Below are 23118 nucleotides of genomic sequence, written 5' to 3'. Positions count from 1 at the left end.
TATAATCTTCAATTCTTTACTGAATTTTTCCTTATTCCTTTTCGGACGAATTTTTGCATAATTTCCATTTTAATCTCATATAATAAAATTTCACGATATTAAAGTATGCATTAATTAAAGTTATACTATATTCATCAACATTCGAAAGTTGATCCAAAAAAGAAAAATGAAAACCAGAGAAATATTAAAAAAATGAAAACTAAAATGCAAATATGAAATGGATGTTTGAATATTTCAGACGGGATTTTGCTTGATAGACACACATACACACACATACACACATGCACATAGACACAAAGTGTATATAGATAGTTCTCCTTTAAGGCGTTCCAATTTCCTCGCTTCGATCAAAAAGTGTTGATACTATGCAAAGGGTGAACTTGAAGTATAGAGTATCAAAATTGATCGATATGTGCAATTCGAACGAGACCCAAATTCTCGAACCTCGTGGCATTTGCATTCCATTAACTAGTGAATATATTCACGGGTGCTTTGCCGACATTCGATCCTATAGGAGAGTGGAATAAGCGAAAATGGAGAGAACTGTTTCAAACGATCATGAAGAGAAGGAAGATCTACGTGCATTATACATCTGTGTAACGAATATCTACATCTCTATTGCGAATAATGCAAACCTAGTCTAAATTGATCAGAAAATGTGTATAGTTTCTGTTTCAATTCACTCAACGATTCCTGTCTGATACATTATTATTTAGGATCGTTATAATTATTTATATACCACTGGCAACAATTCTAACTTCTTACACACTTTTTTAAAAATAAAAATAGCAATTTAAAAGAGAATTTAAAAATTTATAATTCAAATTTCTTTTCCCATAAAAATAAAATATAAATTGTAATATTGATTATTACTATTATAACCACAATAATCATATATTCTGAGACGGGGGATTCACGGAAAAGTCAGACATTTTTATTAAAAGTAAAGAAAAAAATTAAATTTTTGAATTCATAAGAAAATTCTGAATTTTTGGGTCCTTTTCGTTTGACTCATAAACTATGAAATTACCACGAATTTTAATACAAAACCTTCAATTTTTTTTTATTTCTGACAATAATTTCTTTTTAAATAACATAATTTTTCAAGAACTCTCATAAAATTATGACTTATAAATTATTTAATGAATAATTTTACTTAAATATTTCAAAATTAATTGGATTTCAAAACATTTGCGTTTACAATCTTTATAAATAGATGAACTTCAAAGGTTTCAATTTTTAAAAGTGATAAACTTTTTCGCATAAATTCAATTATGTTCAAAAATTTAAAAAAATTGTCGTAATTTCAATTATCTTTACAAATAATAAAATTCTTCTCCGAAATTCAATAATTTTCAAAAAATTTAATAAAACTCTTTGCAAAATTTCAATGATTTTCAAAAATTTTCCTCATTTCAATTGTGTTTAATATCTACTATTTTAATAGCATTTTCCAAAAGAATTGAATTATTTAAGCAATATTTTTAAAAAATTTTCACAGAATTTCAATTACTAACCAATTTTTTTATAAATTTCTTCCCACAAATTCAATTATTTTTAATTTTCTAAATAAAGTTTTTCGAAAGAATTCAAATATATTTAGAGAATTGGATATTTAATTAATTTTATTAAAAATAATGGATTTATAGAAGGATTTTAGTTAAAAACACGAAAAAAAATTGAATTTTGGAGAAGTTACAAAAAATAATTTCAGAAATTCAATTATTTTCAAAAGTAATAAAATTCTTCTTACAAAGTTCAATTATGTTCAAAATTAAAAAAAAAAAAATTCTCGTCAAAATCACAATTATCTTTATAAATAACAAAAGTCTTCTCCAAAATTCAATTATTTTCAAACTGTTTCCTCATTTCAAATATTTTCAATAACTACTAATTTAATAAATTTTCCAAAAAAAATTCAATTATTTAAAAAAATTAAAAACAAAATTTTCAATTTAAAAATTGTTCTCAAACATTTAATTATTTTCGAAAATAATAAAAATTGCACAGGAATTCAATTATTAACAAATTTTCTATAAATTTCTTCGCAATACTTCAATTATTTCCATAAATAATAAATTTTTTTATGAATTAAATTATTTTCATAAATAATAAATTTGTTTTAGGAATTCAATTATTTTTATAAATAATAAATTTGTTTTAGGAAGTCAATTATTTTCATAAATAATAAAGCTCATCGCAGAATTTTAATTATTTTTTGTACAATTTTAATCGAATTCCTCGAAAATTGTAACTATTCTTAAAAATTCGATTAAAATTTGTCAAAAGAATTCAATTATTTAAAAATTTCTTGATAAATTTGTTTATTAGAAATTAAAGTTTTAAAAAAATCAAGTATTCAATAAATTATTTATTTTTGTATTATTAAATAAATTAAATAATTTTGAAAAGGTTTCAAATTAAAATATTTAAAAATTTGAATTTTCTATACTTTTAAATGGCAATTCTATAAAATTTATTTTTTTGAAAAAGTTTAATTTTTTTTAAATAAATAAATTTAAAGTTTTTATTCATGTTTTACAACAATATTTTTTTAAAGTTGTTTAATTTCAAAAAGGTTTGAATTTGAAATTTTTAAAAATTCTTTTTTCTGTGGAAAAATAATAATGATTAAATATTTTTTTTAAAAACAAGTTCTTGATGTTTTCGAATAATTTTACAATTAAAGAAATTCGTAAATAAATATAACAGAACATTTTATAGAGTACAATTTTTTTCCATTATCTTCAAAAAATTCAAAAATTTTCAATTTCATTTTCAATTACAGTTTGTATTTGCCAAATAGAATTTATAAACATTTTTTTTTCTTCATTTTTAAAAAACTTTGGATTTTATTAAAGCAATTGTAATTAAGAAATAAAAGTGATGTAAATTATTTCCTTATGAAAATTGTGAATTTTCTGCAAAAATATTAAGAAACGGGAATATTTAATGTTTTTTCCCCCAAAAGAAAAGAAGAAGTTTATTGAATAATATTGTTATTGAGAAATAAAAATTATGCATAAAATGGGAATTTTTCTATTTCTTAATCATAATTTTTTAACAATTAACAATTTTCTATTTTTTTATAAAGAAAATGGAAAAAAATTTGCATAATTTAGATCAGTCAAACGAGAATTGTTATAGAAAAGCATACAAAAAACAAAATTTATTTGTTAATTATAATTTTTTTTAAATTTTCTGATTTCAAATATTATTTTGATTTTCAATTATGAAAAAATACCTGCATATTTTCGATATGTCAGACAATATTTTTTAGAGAGAAAAAAACAAAAGCATACACAAAAACTAACTTTAAAGTGTGGACATACAGAATGAAAAAATGAAATACGAAGATTATTATATAGTTAGTTAATTAATTAATTAATTAATTAATTTATAATTAATAATTTCAAGTTTCTAGTAAATATTATTTTTATTATTATTATAATTGACAAAAAAAATCCTTCTAAACCCTTCAACTTCTTTTTCTTCTATGACAAATGAATTCGAAGTTTACTTTTTCCCTAATACGCAACAATTAAAATTGTCGAGTATTTCCCTCTTTATTTTCATAAGAAACAAAATTTATCATTATTGAGATTTCTTTTCGTAATTATTAGGGGAAAGAAGACTAATTTGAGTTAGAGGAGAAAAATGTTATTTTCGTTGCATCCTAATTCGTCCCCTTCTGAAAATAAGAAGTTGAAAAGTTTTTTCTATAATAGATTGTAACTCCTGGTGTTGTGTTTGAAAAGACTTGTGGTTTTCATCATCAATATCCCTTTTGCCATTTTACGTGATTTGAAGCAGGGAAGCTTTCAAGCTGGCATTTGACATGCGTTCCAGAGCAATGGACATATGGGTAAAGGGTGAAAATGGATGTGGAGTGAGAGACAGAAAGGGAGAGTCGTTTGGTAAAGGAAGTGTGCGGATAGGGGGAATTTCTGCTCAATGACGAGGAAGATCAGACTGAAGGGTGGTGGGAATCGTTAATAACGACCGGAACCAATTAAGGCCAGCACGACAGGGCCTCTGCAGCCTTATATACACATTATCAGCTACAGACGAATGTATACGAACACTAAACCATCTATATAATAAATGCCTGAAAACATACTTGACGGAACATGAGAATTAAATCATTCTCGTGCCACTATAATTTGCACGAAACGACCTCTTAACACCTCCAACTTCAACAGTTTAATTAAATTGACTTCAATTAACAAAAACGACTTATACGCTTGCCTCTTTCGTCTATCTTTCTTTCCTTACATTTACTATTATCTTTTAGTTTTAGAAGAGTAAAATTTAAAACTTAAAATTTAATTCTTTTTTTAAACTTTACTCTCTAAATAATGAATCAGTTAAAAATAACTAATGTTTCACTAAATATTTTTGACTGATTCAATTAGTCAAATTTAATTAATTTTTTAGTTATTTTTTACTGAAAATCAGTTATTTTTTCACTGAAATACAATTATTTTTAACTGATTCAGAAGCAAAAAGTCATTTACTGATTGTCAGTTAAAATGTTAAAACCATGATTTTTAATTGATTCAAAAGTTATCAAAAGTTTTTTTAAGTTTTCACTTTCCTCAAAATACATATTCTATTCTATAAATTAAATCAAATCAAGCGAAATATTCATTAAATTTTATGAATAAATTACTGTAAAATCATTGAAATATAAATAAAATATAAATATAATAAATAAATATTATAGATACAATTTTTAATTATTATTTAACCATTTATAAATAGAATAGGTACTAAAAATATTATTATACTTATGAATAAATAACAATGATAATAGAATTAATATAATAAATAAAATAATTAATTGAAGCGATTGAAGTAACCCTTAACTGTAACCAAAGAATGACAAATTTTTTTTATTATTAAAAATGTGGTTGTGATATAATAAATAAACTTAAAAAAGCGATTTTTTTACAATAAATGTAATTCTGACTAAATAACAATGTAAAATAATCTGAAAATGATGCTTACAATGTTTTTGGAGTCACTGATTATGAATCCGATGTCAGATTTTAAAAATTCAAAATGGCAGATTTAATATTGCGGTAAGAATAAAAAATTTTGTTAAATTTACATATAAAACATAAAAATGTGACCTAAATTAGAGAAAGGTGATAAAATTTCTATAAAAATCCAAAGTAACAAATTTCAAGGGAATTAGATTGATTTGTAAGATTTTTGTCCGACATATTGGATCCGCCATTTTGAATTTTTAAATTTTCTTTAATCTGATTTCGGACTCTTAATCAGCAATATAAAAAAAAACTGAAGTGCATTTGATCGCGAAATCCCTTTTCTAAAAAAAATATGTGCTTCAAAGGATTATTCATTTATTTATTTACAAAGAATTAGGATTACGAATTTGCAATAAATAAAGTTGTGAAATTTTTGATAAAGGTTTCCTTTCTTCAAAATGCATATTTGATTTGATAAATTTGATTGAATCAAGCGACATATTAGAATTATAAATAAAATATTAAATTTTATGAATATTTTAGTGTCAAATATTTAAGAAATCTTCAATATTAATAAATAGAGATTATAAATTTAATTTCTGATTATTATTTAACCATTTATAAATAGAATATTATGAATATTATTATACTTATAAATAAATAACAATTCTAATAGAAATAATATAGTAAATAAAATTATTAATTAAAGTGATTGAATAAATAGAAATTTTAAATTATATTCGGTATGAATTTAACTAAAGTATTCATAAATTTTAATTTCACCTATTTGCTAAGCAATTAAAATCAAATTGAAAGTAGATACATTTGAAAGTTGATTATATTTAATGAAATAAATTTATCGCATAATTATAACTTAGGTATAAAATTTAAAGTATAATTTTAAATAAAAACTCATTTTGAAAAATAAGAAAATTAGGATATTAATATCCTAATTCAGACTTAAGTCTGACAAATACTAGTTTCTACTACTTATTTTGGAAAAATACGAAAAATAAGAAATGAAGATTACTAAAATTTATTTTTACTACTTAATTTAGAAAAATACGAAAAATATGATATTACGTCTGACAAAAACAAATTTTACTACATAATGTAAAAAACTACGAAAAAGGATATTATGTCTGACTTAAACTTGTTTTTACTACTTAATTTAGACAACTACGAAAAATAAGACTGACTAAAACTTGTTTTCACTACTTAATTTAAAAAAATACAAAAATAGATAATATTACGTTTGACAAAAACTTTTTTTACTACTTAATTTAGAAAAATAGGATATTAAGTCTAACTGAAACTTGTTTTTACTAATTAAATTTGAAAATTCGAAAAATAAAATATTAAGTCTGTCTAAAACTTCTTTTTACTACTTAATTTAGAAAAATATAATATTTAGTCTGACTAAATTTTGCTTTTACTACTTAATTTAGAAAAATACAAAAAATACGATATAAAGTCTGACTGAAATTTTTTTTTACTACTTAATTTAGAAACATACAGAAAACAGGATATTACGTCTGACTAAAAATTGTTTTTACTACTTAATTTAGAAAAAAATAGGATATTATGTCTGACTAAAATTAGTTTTTACTACTTAATTTAGAGAAATAGGAAATTATGTCTGACCAAAACTTGTTTTTACTATTAAATTTAGAAAAATCGTTAACTAAGTCTGACTAAAACTGGTTTTTACTACTTCATTTAGAAATATACGAAAAATAGGTTATTAAATCTGACTAAAACTGGTTTTTACTACTTCATTTAGAAATATACCCCTCACAGCACCGGGATATTCAGGATATCCCAGAGACGTCCTGGGGATATCGATTTGTTTTCGGAAGTTTGGATATCTCTGGGATATCCTAGGGACGTCCATGGATATCCAGAGGATAATCCAGGGATATCCAAACTTCCGAAAACAAATCGATATCCCCAGGACGTCTCTGGGATATCCTGAATATCCCGGTGCTGTGAGGGACGAAAAATAGGTTATTAAATCTGACTAAAACTTGTTTTTACTACTTAATTTAGAGAAATATGTGAAGAATAGGATATTACATTTATCTAAAACTGGTATTTACTGCTTTATTTAAATTTTCTCTACTTAAAAAAATCTTTTTTGACAATTTTTCAATAAACAATAGATTTTTTATTCTTTGAACGTTTCTTTTTTAAATATTGAAAAATAACCGTGAATGTGTTTAATTCAGAAAATAATATTCTGTCAACCAGTAACCAGTTTTTGTTAAAAATTTCCTTCTTCATTTCAATTACAAACTAAAACAATATATTGGATTCTAATTTAAAATGACAGTTTCTCCTTTTTGGAAAACAAATCACATATTCGTTTGTTGAAATATCTTTCAATCGAAAATTGAAACAATAAATTGATTCCATGTGAAATGTATTACAACATCCAGATTTGAAAAGTCATTTTTTTTACAAATACTTTTTAGTTTTATGATTTTATTTTTCACTTCTTTTTTGAAATTTTTGTTAAAAATGTTGAATTTTTTTTTTGTTTATTTTTCAATTGTTTAAGAATTGAATTGAAAATGTTTTTCTTTTTGTCTTTAAGAAAAAAAAAATTGCTTTCCTATTAGAAATTTATAACAGAAACATTAAATATATCTAACAATGGAAGTTTAATTATTTTCTCTGAACGGAGGAAATAAAAAATATCGATTTCTCATAAAATAGGTCGTAATAGCAGGAATTTTGGATCCTATATTTTCTTCAAGTGGACCATTAATCTTCATAGTCAATAGAAATCTTAGGGGTCTCTAAATTTTCCTAAATTATTGTCTCCAATTATTTTTATATTGCCTAAAGTTTAATACGTTCTACAATATTTATTACGTGTATATTTTTTTATGTATTTATTTATTTTTATAGATTTTTCGGTGTGTTTTTTTTTATTTTAGAAAAAGAATTCTTTTTTTTCTGGTAATAGTAATTTTCGGAAAAAAAACTTAACCCAAAATTACTTTCCTTTCATTTAATTTGTAAAATTGTTCTCACGCCAAAATATATGGAGTCTATTCACGAACATGTAAATTCCATATCATTAGACTTTGAATACTGCCAACATATTTTTCTGATTGTATCCGCTTGAATCTTTTGATTTTGTGCGACACTATTCAAATGTAAATTTTTCAACATAGAAAAAATTTTCTTAGATATTTCCTCGTACTGTGAAATCTCGCTTTCCAATTTCACCCCCCACTGAGAAAAAGAAAACCGACTCATTTTTGCAAATATCAGTCAAAGAGGTATATATATATATATAGAGAAAAAAAAGACTTGGGACGTGTTTCAATCCCTTAGCACGCGAGAGAAAATGGCGTTGGTAGTGACATTCCCACCTTTTGCATAACGATAAATCCAAAGCGAGGAGGAAAGGAGAAAATGAGAGATAAAGAGGAGAATGACAAACAGAGGAAAAAGGGGGACGAAAGGAGGAGGGAAGCAACCTTATTATTTTTATCCTCTAACGCTCGACAAACATTTGCATAGTGGTAGGAGCTACCAAGCAAAGGGTCAAGAGAGAAAGGTCATTCTCGGTGAAACGCGAGGAAAGTTTTGGATGATAAATTGAAGGAGAAAGAGAGAGAGAGAGAAGAGAAGAGGAAAGGACAGAAATGAGGGAAAATGTGCGACATACAAAAAAAAGAGGGTGAAACACGAAAAAGAGACAAGGAAATAGAAAGACGTCTTCATTAAGATGAGTGGCGATGGGACGTTCACCTTGTCACGAAATAAATGGATTATAAACACCATGATATAGCGAAAATCCAGGAAAATGGAGACACGTACTTTTCATTCAAGTTGAGATTATCTCGCAAACTATGACTATGACTTAATATTTACAATTCCATGTTAAATTGTCTTTTTTAAATTTATTTCTTTTTATTCCTATTAGAACATATTAAACGTTAACTCACAGTTTTTTTAGGTTAACAAATTGAGACAAAAAAAAAGAATCAAAACATTGCTTCGCAACATTTTCGATTCGTTTTTTCTCTCAATTTGATATCCTTAGGAAAACTGGGAGCTGATAAATGTCACAAAAAAAGGAAAGTGTTATTTTAACACCAAATGTGGTGTTAAAACTATATGCCACGGCTTTAACCGACGCTGTATGATTTTAACACTATATTTCGTGTTAAATTAAAACCAGAGCATGTTAAGTTAATAAGTCTGACCAAAATTGGTTTTTACTACTGAAAAAATGATAAAATATACATTTTTTAGGAAAAAAGTACTAAAATAATACAGAAAAAAAATGTTTCGCCTGCCTGAAAATGTTTCTCACTACTGAAATTGTCTACATCTGAATCTCCAAGAAAGAATTTTTAATCTCTTACGAAAACTTTTCATCAGACCTGGTGTGATTAACAAAAACAAAAAAAAAATTATTAAAAAAATACAAATATTTGTCGGGGCTGACTAAAACTGACTGTTACTACTTATTCTGAAAGGAAAGAAAATCGACTTTTTTTACTGCAATTCACATTTTTTTGGAAAACATTACTGAAATTACAAAAAAAAAAAATGTTTCGTCTGTCTGAAAACGTTTCTCACTACTGAAATTGTCTACATCTAAATCTCCAAGAAAGTATTTTTAATCTCTTACGAAAACTTTTCATCAGACCTGGTGTGATTAACAAAAATAAAAGAAAAAAACAAAAAAAAAAACAATTAAAAATACGAATATGTGTAAGGGTTGACTGAAACAGACTAATACTACTTATTCTGAAAAGAAAGAAAATCGAAATTTTTTACTGCAATCAACATTTTTTTGGTACAATTACAATTTAAAAAATTCACAAAATATAGAATAAAAAACAAAAACTGAAACTTGATTTAACACTCTTTTAAGAAAAACATTTACAAATATTTCTTACGTCGGACTATAAAATATAGTTACTACTGAAGTTAACAGTAACAAAGGAGATTATTTTTAAAAAATCACAGGCTGATGTTAGATTATCGATCTATTAACAAAAAATATAAAAATATAAACATTGTTACTACTGATTCTAAAAGTAAAAAAATGATAATTCTTTAACTGTAAATTGATTATTATTCTTTTAACGAAAACTATAAAATTATTCGTAAAGTTTGACTAAAACACACTGTTACTACTAATTTTGTGAGTAAAGAAAATTTACAATTGTTTTACGATAATAAGATTTGAAACTGATTTATCAGTTTGTTATCAAAAATTTACAAATATTCGATACGTCTGACTTTAAAACACAGTTACCACTAAGAGCAAAGAAAAGCAACATTTTTTGACTGCAATTAATATTTTTTAGTATAATCACAATTTAAAAAATTCCAAAACTATGTAAAAAAAACTATGTAATAAAAAACAAAGACAGAATCTTGATTTTTTACTCTTTTAACAAAAAAAAAATTACAAATATTTGCGTCTATCTATAAAACATAATTATATACTAAATCTAAGAGTAAAAAAGTCAACTACTTAAAAAAATCACAGACTGAAACATGATTGTCATTCTATTAACAAAAAATATACAAATATTTTTTACGTCTGACAAAAAAACACTGCTATCTACGGATTTTAAGAATATAAAACGAGAATTCTTTAACTATTTAAACAATTGAAAACACTAAATTTATTATCACCCTTTTAATGAAAACTATAAAAATATTCGTAACGTCTGACTATAAAACATTGATACTACTTATGCTAAGAGTATAAAAAACAACAATTATTTAACTAATTTAAACAATCGAAAACTGTAAATTGATTATTACCTTTTTAACAATAACTATACAAATATTCGTAAAGTCTGACTAAAACACACTGTTACTACTGACTTTTTAAAGTCAAAAAAAATTCCTAATTGTCTTCTTATAAAAGAAATCAAAATTTGAAACTAGTTTATAAGTCTTTAAACAAAAATTTTAATTATATACATTACGTCTGACTATAAAACACAATTACTACTGATTCTAAGAGTAATAATACGATAATTCTTTAACTATATCAACAATCGAAAACTTTCAATTAATTATCATTCTTTTAAGGAAAACAATAAAAAAATTCGTAAAGTCTGACTAAAACTCACGGTTACTACTAATCCCCAGAGTAGAAAAAATCAAAAACTCTTTTTCTATTTTAAAAATTCACAAACTGAAATTTTTTTTATCACTCTTCTGACAAAATGTGGACAAATATTTTTAGAGTCTGACTATAAAATACTACTTCTACTGCAATTTTGAAAGTAAAGAAATTTACTTTTCTTACTAAAAAAAAAATTCAATAAGTGAATAACAGTTTAAGTATAACAAAAATTAAAGTTAGAAACTAAATAATAATTTTTAACAACTTCTGACTAAAAAAAACTTTCACTACTAGGAAAAGTAGAAAAGATTAAAAAATCTCTACTTGACATCTTTTTTGTTCGTTTTTTTATACGTAATTTTTTTTCTCATCAAAATAAGAAGGTATTTTAAAAAAGAAATTGAACGAAAATCGATACAAATATAAAAGGACTTTAAAGTAATAAGTTTTCAGGCAAGATGTTTTCTTGGCGTACCGCATATGGCATTCCTTGGCGCATTTATAAGAGCGAGGTTTGAATAAGTGCATTCTCATGGTTGTAAAAAAAAATACTTTTTGAATTGAAGAATTACAAGAACAGTTCGTTAAACGTGATATATATGAAAAGCAGGCACTTTGTCATTCTCCTCAATTTTTTTTCCCACATGAACTGTTTTTTCAGTACGTTTAATCAACTTGGACAATTTATGATTACCAGCTGAATTTTCTGTTTGACGCACAGCCAGCGGACAAAGTTCACATGTAATTTTCGATGTGAATTATAATTGCTAAAATTTCACAGGATTCTCCTGTTTGGTGTGGAAAGTTTTGCATGAACGAATTTTTGATTCGTGACAAAACTATACGTTCATGTTTATATATGTGTGTGTGTGTGTGTGTGTGTGAGAGAGAGAGAGAGAGAGAGAGAGAGAGAGAGAGAGAGAGAGAGAGAGAGAGAGAGAGAGAGAGAGAGAGAAAGAATATATTTTGTAAATAGAAATATTTTATTGTTTTCGACATTTATATATTATTATTTATTCATTTTGTAATTTATTTAATGACCGAAATATTTTATTTCGAATTAATAAATATTTGCAATAAATATTTGTAATAAATATTTATAATAAACATTATAACACTAAAAAAAATTTAATTCAAAATTTTAAATATCTCATTGTCTTTTATATAGGAAAACAAATTTTGTTCAACTTTTGGACCCGGAAAGGTAAGAACGTTTTTTAACATTCCTTGTCAACTAAAACCTACTATTTACTACTTTTTTACGTTTTGCTACTTTCAGGATACTTCCTTTTAGATTTGTGACAATAAAAGATACTTTCTTCCTCTTTTCGAAAATTGTCACTAACTTAAATCCTCTAATAGTTGAAATAAAAAATTATTCTCAAAATTTTTTAATAAAATTCTTACAAAAGATTAAAAAAAATTTAATATAATTCTTAGAAACAATTGAAAATTTTTTTAATAAAATTCTTCGCAGGAATTCAATTATTTTCGAAAAATTTGAAAAATATTTTTCACAAGAATTCAATTATTTTTCAATATCTACTATTTTAATAAGATTTCACAAAGGTTAATTATATTCATAAAATAATTAATAAAATTCTTCCTACAAATTCTATTGTTTTCATAAATATTAAAATTTTTAAAAAAATTCAATTGTATTTGAAATACAATTTTCATAATTTTTTTTTTTTGAAAGAAATTAATTTTTTAAAACAATCTTTATAAAATTCTCCGAAAGGAGTCAATTATTTTTAATGATTTTAATTGAACTTTTTTTTGAAGAATTTATCTATTTTTAATACAATTGTAATTAAATTCCTTGAAAAAAAATTTAAACAAAATTATTCGCAAGAATACAATTTTTTTCAGAAATTAATAAAATCCTTTGCAAAAATTCAATTATTTGCAGAAATAATAAAATTTTTCTAAGAAATTCAATTGTTTTTAAAAATTGTAATAAAATTCGTTCCTTGCAAGAAAAAAAATAAATAAAAAAATAATAAAATAAAATAATAATAAATAATAATAATAAATAATAAAATAAAACCAATCGCAGAATTTCAATTACCGTCAACCGGGGCTATTTTGTGCACCAAATAGCTTTTTTTTGATTCAAAGATTTATTTAAATTCAGAATTAAGAGAATAAAGAAAATTAACTTTTGATATATGTTGTGGACATCCTTCTGAAGCTTTCCTATAAATTTGGGAAAGAAAAAAATTTTTTTGTCTTAGTTATAGTCATTGAAAGTCGTGCACACAATAACTCCCGGGATGGGGCTATTTTGTGCATCGAACTTTGTTTTCCTATAATGTTGCGTAAACATTTTTTTAATCGTTTCTGCCTCATGAAATCTTTTGTGTATATATTTGAGAGTAAGTTAAAAAAAGAATGACCTAGTAAAATTTTTTTTGTAGATATATTATACAAAAAGTGTAAAATAAAGCACTAAAATTTTGCTAAAATCTGAATTTACTAAAAATTAACAATCTTTCCTTAAATTGTATATTACGCAGATAGTAAATAACATTTTTTTCTTTTTTAATATATATTTTCTAATAATATACTAATATAATTGTAAAATGATCGTTTAAACACTTATAAATACCTTTAAAACATCATTTCAATAGGAGCTTTTTTAATAGTTTTGAATGATATTTTTAAAAAACTTGAAATAAATATTTTTAAGGTTAAATAGATAACAATTTAATATCTAATATGCTTTTTAAGTTATTTTAAGAGAAACGAGAAAATAGTTTAAAAACTAATTTGAAAAACTTATAAATATTAATTAATGTTCATTTTTTGAGGTTACGTTGTGCACCGGTTGAGGTTTTAATCGTTTTAATGATTTTAATTAACGTATTTACAGTCTTTTGACAGAAAAGTAAGACAAAAATGTATAAAAATGATAAACAGAATCTTCTTTACTTACTAAATAAAATATTTATGAAAAATATTTGATTTTTTAAGTGCACAAAATAGCCCCATGGAATCCTGGTTTTTCAGTTTTTTCCACTTTTCTCTTAAAATAATGAATAAAAAATTAGCGCATTACGTATGTATCATCACAACACAATTGAAAACAAATATCTAACACAGTTTATGAGACACATTAAAGCTCTAGAAGATCTGGTATAATTTTTCCGAACTTTCAAAATTTTTTAAACAAATTTTCCGTTTTTAGGAATTTTTTTCTCTTAATTGACAAAGAATTAAATAATAACATTTAGTGCTCTCTATTGTCATGTAATCAAACTTTCATTTTACAAAATAGCAGATTAAAATAATTCATTTTAATAATTTTTTTCATCAAAAAACTCGCGTGCACAAAATAGCCCCCGGATGCACAAAATAGCCCCAGTTGACGGTATTTTTAATTCAAATTTTAGTCGAATTTCTTGAAAAATACAATTATTCTTAAAAAATTTATTAAACTTCTTTGAAAGAATTCAATTATTTATCAAATTTTTCATTAAATTCTTTATGAGAATTGAATTTCAAAAAATAATTAATTTCTTATTCAATTATTTATTTTTGTATTTAAATAATAGAATTCTCTAAGAGCTCTTTGACCAGAATTGATTTCACAAAGAATTCCAGTTAAAATTTTATGATGATGCGTTTTAGTAAAAATTTTTCGAAATAATTATATTTCAAAAGATTTTCTCACATTTTTTTGAAATAAATTTTATATTACAAGGAATTTTATTTTATTTTTTTACTTTTGACAATTATTTTTATGTATAATCGTATTTTTGATGAATTGTAACTAAAAATTTAAAAAATAATTGACTTTTAGAAAAATTTAGAATTGAAATTAAATAAGAAAAAAAAGTAAATATATTTTATGGAAATCAGAGAGAAGTCAGGGAAATCCAGAATAAAATTTTTGTCAATCAACTAAAATGGATTTTTTTAGGCGTCAAATTTAATTTTTTAATAGTTAATCGAAAATTTCATTAGCTAATTTCATTAGCTGGAAACTTGTTACTTTTTTTTCTAAAAAATTGTTTTAAAGAATTTTTTTCTAAAAAACAATTTTATTAGTTTAACGAAAAATCCTTAATACAATATTTTATACGATTTTTAAACTAAATTTCAACAGTTTTAAAGCAAATCAAACTGATTTTTAAATTTTTTTTGTCCGCCAAATTGGATCCGCCATTTTTAATTTTTTTAATCTGACTCAGCGACTTTAAAAACCTGTAAGTAAGTTACGACATTTTTTCTAAGTTATATAGTTCGATTTTTAGTAACCTTTAAAGTAGCAAAAAATTAAAAATTGAATTATTTTAATTTTTTTAAAAATTAATTTGTAATATTAATTTTTTACGTACAATGAAAAAACGAACTTTTGATTCGAGTTCAGCATTTAAATTTACCTTAGAAACAAATTTTCGTTGTTCGGGTCCAAAACATTACAAACTTGTGTTAAATTAAATTAATCAAATAATTTTTATTTGAGTCAATTAAATGCTGTATGAAACAATAATTTCAGTACTTGAAGCAAAAAATATTTAATTGACTCAAATCAAAATTATTTGTTTCAAGTAAAATATTTAATTGATAATAGTCAAGTATTCGGTTATTTGAGTTAAATTAATTCTTTTTCAGTGTAATAAATATTTGTAGAAGTATTTGTAGAAATGTTTGTAAAAATTTTTGTAGAAATATTAGTAGAAATATTCATAGAAATACTTGTAAACAAATATTCATAGAAATATTTGTAAACAAATATAGATAGAAATATTTGTAATAAATAATTTCTTAATGAACAATGTAAATTTTAAATTTTAGATTTTCTCCCTTATTTTTCGTAAATAGAGTATGGTAATTGATTTGTTCACTGATTATACAAGAGTTAAACGATTCTTTTAATTGGATGTTAATCACTAAATTGTCGAAGACTATTTCCACATATTACACTTTAATTTCCTGCTGTTAAAGTGAGTCAGCAGCAACAGTAGCAATAGGTGCTTAGAAGTTATACTTAACGAGCTTTTACCCTAGGTTTAATAATATCGAGTACATTAAATCGATTTTACTTTAGTTACTTGCTTCACCCTCAGGGGCACGTGTTGCATGAACGGGACTGAAATTTGAACGACATAGGCACGAGAGATTACGGAATTCTCAATTATAGGATTCAGGATCATAGAATTCAAGAGCCCCTGGATCAAGAGTGCTTATCACGAACACATCCTGCAAGGAAAGGATCCCAGGTATAAGGTTATCTCGATTACATGCTACCAATTCAATACTACCTTGCATGTATATATATGTATACATACAAGAGATGATTGGGAGTTGAAAAATATTTTCCAAAAAAAGAATTTAATTACTTTTACGCACCTCTTTTTAATAGTTTATTGAAAAATGAAAACAAATTTTTTAAAAATTAACTTTTTTTATTATTTTAATTTAATTCAATTATTACTTTTTTCGATATTTAATTACTAGATAAACGAAAAATTTGTTATACAGATGGATTTTATTTCAGTTCTTTCATGGACTCATTTTTTTCGAAAAAATATTGCCTTTTTTAAATATTTGCATTTTTTTTTAACCAAAAAAAAAATATTGATAGTGCGTAAATTGATATATACCTTTTACATGATTTTAATTTGTTGTAATCAAATTTATATCATTGAAGTGCTTCAATTAAAGTACGAATTCAATTAAATGATCAATTACAAAATATTTGTTTAATCAAATTTACGCGCATAGAAATGAATGGACCCTCAATTTCTGATTAAGCCACACAGTTGTGTGTCAATCAATAATATCTTAACAAGTGGATTTCTGATCAATTCAAGTATCAATTTGATATAACGCGGTTACTAGTATCTTGTAGCAGATTAAGTTAGGTACACTATTGATATAGCATCTCAAGTTATGCCTCAAACCAACATCTTAGCAGCTAATTAAATCTGATATAGAGGACTTTGGATCATTAAAGTTAATGAATGTCGAGAGTCAGAACGAAAAACTCCTTCTTGGTGTTTTTTTTTCTAATCAAATTTAGGGAATTTATATTACGATTAATTATAATTCTAATTGAGAAAATAATAAAATATTAATAAATAAAATATTAATAAGTAAATAAATAAAATATTAAATATTAAGAGTAGTGACTATAATGTAGGATAAAAATAATTTAATTAAAATCACAATATCGGTGATGTGATAAAAAAATGCGGCAGATTATAATTAATCGGTATCGTCATTAAAAATGTAGGGAAACGTTGAATTTTGTTTCGGTAATAAGACTATAAATTTATTATCACTATATATGGAATAGTTGTCCTCATAATTTTGGCGTCATTAAAACATTTTTTATGACATTTCAATTGTTGCGGTTTTATTGCGATGTTCATCTACATCATTATAATGACTGCAGTAGATATTTCGGTATCATTACAATTGACGCATCATTGCATTAGTTAAAGTGTCATTGTAATGTTTGTGGCATCATTAGTATAATTGTGATATCATTACTACAATGATTTTAGTATCATTATTATAATTGTGTTATCATTACAATGATTGTGGTATTCTGACAGCGAACTGGTGCGTAGCATTACACTTAGTTGAACTATATGTAGTTTTCATACCAATTCTTTGATTATTAGAAATAATTTTTATACAAAAAATAGTATCAAATCATTTACATATTGTATCAATCAAGTTACAAAAAATTTATAAAAATATTAATTTTAATTTTTTTAAATTTTAATTTTACTAAAAATGTGAATCAAATTTAAAATCTGATCGAAATTTTTGGTATTAATTTGATTAACAGAAATAAAATTGTATACAAGTTAAAATCTGATACTATCAAGAAAACTGTGAGTGCAAATAATATTAATATACAGATGGTAAAGAAAAAATATTTATATACTATCGAGACTATATTTATATACTATCAGTACTATATGTGATTCAACTGTTCTATTATTAAATAAAAAAATTTATATTGGCTTTATAATGACCATGATATTACCATTATAACATTATTAGGGCAGATACAAGATCATTATGGAAATTGAGATACGACTAATGATCCTGGTATCATTGTCACAAACATATTAATCAATACCAAGAACATCTTGATGTAGAATTAAATTAAAATATAATTGACAATTATGAAAATGAAACATTAACAGCGAAAAGGCTATATAGCAACGAAATAGTCGATAATAACTATAATGATTAGTTAAATTTAATTATATAGTGCTTTTGTATTTTTCTACATTAAATATACTAAGTAGTAAAAGCAAGTTTTAGTCAGACGTAACATCCTGTTTTCTGTATTTTTCTAAATTAAGTAGTAAAAGCAAGTTTTAGTCAGACGCCATATTCAATTTTTAACAATTTCCTAAATTAAGTAGTAAAAATAAATTTGTCAGACGTAATATTCTATTTTTCGTAGTTTTCTAAATTAAGTAGTAAAAGCAAGTTTTAGTCTGACATAATATTCAATACTTCTTATTTTTCTTAATTAAGTAATAAAATCAAATTTTAGTCAGACTTAATATCCGATTTTTCGTATTTTTCTAAAGTAAGTAGTAAAAACAATTATTTGTCAGACGTAATATCCTATTGTTTTTGTGTTCTTCTAAATTAAATGCTAAGTAGTAAAACAATTTTTAGTCAGCCTTAATATCATATTTTTCATATTTTTACAAAATAAGTAGTAAAAACAAGTTTTAGTCAGATTGGGTACACTATTTTTCTTATTTTTTTTTTAATTAAATAGTAAAAACAAATTTTAGTCAGACGTAATATACTGTTTTCTGTATGTTTCTAAATTAAGTAGTAAAAATAAGTTTCAGTCAGACGTCATATTCTATTTTTCGTATTTTTCTAAATTAAGTAGTAGAAACATGTTTTAGTCCGACGAAATACTTAATACTTCTAATTTTTCTAAATTAATTAGTAAAACAAATTTTAGTCAGATGTAATATCCTACTTTTAGCATTTCCCTGAATTAAGTAGTAAAAACAAATTTTAAGTCATAATATTCTGTTGTTTTTGTGTTTTTCTACATTAAATACTAAGTGTAGTAGAAACAATTTTTAGTCAGCTTTAATATAATATTTTTCGTATTTTTACAAAATAAGTAGTAAAAACAAGTTTTAGTCAGACTTAGTACCTTCTTTTTTGTATTTTTAAAAATTAAATAGTAAAAACAAATTTTAGTCAGACGTAATATCCTGTTTTCTGTATGTTTCTAAATTAACTAGTAAAAACAAGTTTTAGTCAGACGTCTTATACGTTTTTTTATATTTTTCTAAATTAAGTAGTAGAAACAATTTTTAGTCAGACGTAATATCCTACTTTTCGCATTGAATTTAAAGAGAGTTTTCATTTAAATTTATAATTTAAATTTTGTATTTTAATTTTAATTGCATTAGCAAATATGTGAAATTAAAATTTACAATTAATTATTTTATTTATTAGCGTTAAAATGTAAACAGAATATTTACTTTTCAACAGAAATATAAATATTTTTCGTTACATGGTAAAAGGTTTTTTTGTGTGTACTTGCTACCTTCTCTTTACTTTTGATTGATTGAAAAATTTTTTAACGGAATTTGACTGATGACTATAAAATCTACCGTTACTACTCGTAATCAATGTAAAAATGTTTTGTCTGACCAAACTCGATTTTCACTACTTTTACAAATAAGATTTCAGAAATTAAACACAAATTATTTTTCACTGACTTGTAAATGTTTTGTCTGACTAAAATCGTTTTTTACCACTTGTCCATTTAATGCAAAAATTAAAATTCACGACCAGTAAATGTTAAGTCTGATTAAAATCGACTTTTACTACTTATAATCACCTTAAATGTGCTTTGTCTGACGAAAACTGATTTTTACAACTTTTATTCTTTGTCAGTTTGATTGAATTAAAATTTTACTACTAATTAAAAAAAAAGACTTTAAAATGCGTTGGCTGACCAACATTGATATTTACAACTTATAATTTCCAAATAAAATATGTTTTGAAATTATGAATAGAATAAACTTTTATTTGTTGATTAATCTTAGTTCTTTTAATACTTCGTCTGACCAAAATTAATCTTTACTACTGATAACTCAAAAACTAAATATTTTTATACTATCAATAAGTTAAAAATTATATTTTCTGAGTAAACTAAAAACTGTAAATATTTAGACTGACCAAAATTGACCTTTACTACTTGTTACGTAGTATTTTGATGTGAAAATGTTTAGTCTGAACAAAATAGATCTTTACTACTTGTTATAAATGTAAAAAATGTTTTTCCTGACGAACACCAATTTTCACTACTTCTAAATTCTAAACAAAAGTTAAGAACTCAGAATCTGTAAATATTTGTGGCTTTTGGTCCGTAAAAGTAAGGTGTAGGTTTCTTTAGTTAAAAGATAATTTTATTGAAAATGTTTTCTCAAATGCCATTTCGTTGTCTAACACAGTTCATCAGGAACTACAAGAAAAAATATTGGTTTAATCTTTAATAACGCAACAATATAGTTAGTATTTAGCTATTAATATTTAATAATTTAATTTTAAATGAAAGAATAATATCAAAAGGTGACCAATTTAAACACATTTTCCCTTATTTTTAACAGGGGCAACAAATAATTTGTTTGTTTCCATTGTAGTTTAGATTAATTTGCACCTCGGCACAGCGCACTAGAACTAAAATAAAATAGTGATTAAAAATCCCTTATCTGACGGTATTATACACTAATAATCCAAAGAGTGGCAAATTGTTGAAAATTCACTTAGAATAATTAAAAAACTAAATTGTGACAATGAAAAAAAAAGAAAGAAGTGAGATGGGATTTCATTAAACTGATACTGCCATAGTGGAGAGAGAGACAAGTCTTTAATTATCCATTAGGTAAATTTGCAAAGAGATGAAACACAGTGAGCCAAGTCCCACCATTGGCTTGGTCTGGAGATAAAGTCGAATGCAATTTTCACCTCTGGCTCTTGGAAAATTTATGAACTGCAAATGCCAGCGGTAATAAAATACTGAGCTTTACTTATCTCTAACCGGTTGGTTCATATTTTCAAGAGTGAAGTACACTTTTTTGCTAGCTTTTTGAGCGAGCTTTTTAGTGTAATAGTAGTAGAAGGTAGTGGTGGTAGTAGTAGTAGTAGTAGTAGTAGTAGTAGTAGTGGGATTTTGAAGTGGTTTTCAAGAGAGCGAATAGTCATCATCAGTCGTTTCGCATAAATGAGAAGATACACTCACCGATCGTCGTAAACGAATCCTGCGTAGAGAGTGTTGAAGTACAGGGCCGTCGCTACAAGAGCGCAGGCTACTGCTAGGATATCCATATCACATCGCGGTGGTGGAGGCAACCCTCTCCTAACTTGTTGCACAACCTTCGCGGATCTTACGGGCTTCCCCGTTCGGTTACCGACCCGAGTCTCAGCCCAACGACACCAACACGGTTTCGCGATTTTGGAGATCACCACTTTCCAATCCAAACAAAAATCACTCAATTTTTCCACGGTGAACACTTTTTGTTTGGTTATTGTAAATAGGGTTTTCTGATTTTCCCCTTCCAGTTTTAACCGATTTTTGCGACTCTTCCAGAAAATGTCAACTTCTTTTTTGCAGAAGTGACTCTTCTTCTTCTTCTTCTTCTTCTTCTTTTGATAATATTTCTTTTTTTCTTCTTCGTTAATGTTGCTTTGATCGTACTTTGTTTTATTCTTTCAATCTTCGATCAATTTCGGATTAGGAACAAATATTCGTACTAATTGAATTTTTCGTCGATACTTTTTTCTGTCTCTTCTTCTTCTTCCTTCTCCCTTCGACTTTAATTTTCCGAATTGCGATCACGTCCTTTTTTTTCGTCGGTAAATCACGACTTTTGATATTCTTAGTAGAGATTAGTGCCCCTATGATTGTATATCATGTGTGATAACTGTCGTGCGCCTAAATGACCATAAGCTTTCCTAATAGTCCCTTAATCACTTTTTATTGCCATTTCCCATCAGCTATCTACCGAATATTCCTCGCAGATTTGTATAAAATAGCCCCACCACATAAAATGGGATTTATGATTGATTGCTAATGCCTGCTATAAATTTTCAATCCTCTTATGCTGTATATTTTTTTTACTGCAAAACCAGTATTTTCGAGAAAAGTGTTTGAAATAAAGAAATTTTCCTCTTCTGTAATTAACGTAGTTTCTAATTTTCAAGATATGGTGAATTGTAGGAGAATCGTTTTCAGTTGATTGTTGTATGATTGATAAAATCTTCTTCTTTTATTGTCCTTATCGAACCAGCAAAGCGGGAAATAATCGCTCCTCTTCTCTATTCGCTCTTCAAATTAAATCCTTTTAATTATATATTTTAATTATAAATTAACTTATAATTTTAATTAATAAACCTATAGAAATTGTAGGGGGAAAAAACAGAAACAGTTGCACTCACTTGAACACTACAATCCCGATTGGAAAAAAATTGGATTATTTTTGAATTGAAAAAGAGGAAATAATTTAGTTTCTGTCGGGTATTTTTATAATTGAAAAGACAAAAAGTGAGGAGAACGGAAGTGCCTGCGGTTGTTGTAAGCGACGCCGATGGCGCGAGAAATGAGAGTCTGGAGAAATGTTGATGCCGGTGACCGAGCAGACGACAGGCGCTGAGAATGTGCCTATCGCGACACGGTGCATCTTCCAGATGCGTTCGCCAAACTAACGGACGTACGGCGAGTGAGTGAGCTTTATACCAGTAAGACATCGATCGGTGGGGCGCATGCGCTCCGCAAGTTCTCTTCTCGGAATCTCCTCTTCGTGTCACCAGTCGTCGTTCTCCCCACCCCCCACCCCTATTTCCTCCTACAATTCTCTTTTCAAAACACAGTCAAGTTTCTAACTCTGCCTGCTCTGACGAGACTAGTAGCCTGGATGTCCGTTTCGCGACCACGACACCAAAACCACAAGCATCTCTCTCATTTTCGCATAAAGTGGGATGACTCTCGAT

The 23118-nt window shown here is 25.4% G+C and overlaps 1 protein-coding gene across 1 annotated transcript in view; it reads right to left on the bottom strand.

Annotated features, from left to right (window-relative positions):
• LOC122503425 (protein O-mannosyl-transferase TMTC2) overlaps positions 1-22843 on the bottom strand; it is a 319531-nt gene extending 296688 nt beyond the window's left edge. The window contains exon 1 of the mRNA XM_043613958.1: positions 21371-22843. Within this exon, the coding sequence (XP_043469893.1) occupies positions 21371-21456 (86 nt within the window). The 5' untranslated portion in view covers positions 21457-22843. The remainder of the gene's footprint in view (positions 1-21370) is intronic.
• Positions 22844-23118: the final 275 nt, after the last annotated feature.

Source organism: Leptopilina heterotoma, unplaced genomic scaffold, assembly GCF_015476425.1.
Source record: "Leptopilina heterotoma isolate Lh14 unplaced genomic scaffold, ASM1547642v1 Lhet_261, whole genome shotgun sequence".
Classification (NCBI taxonomy): domain Eukaryota; kingdom Metazoa; phylum Arthropoda; class Insecta; order Hymenoptera; family Figitidae; genus Leptopilina; species Leptopilina heterotoma.
The sequence above is the reverse complement of the archived record's forward strand: the minus strand, read 5'-3'. Positions and strand labels throughout refer to the sequence as shown.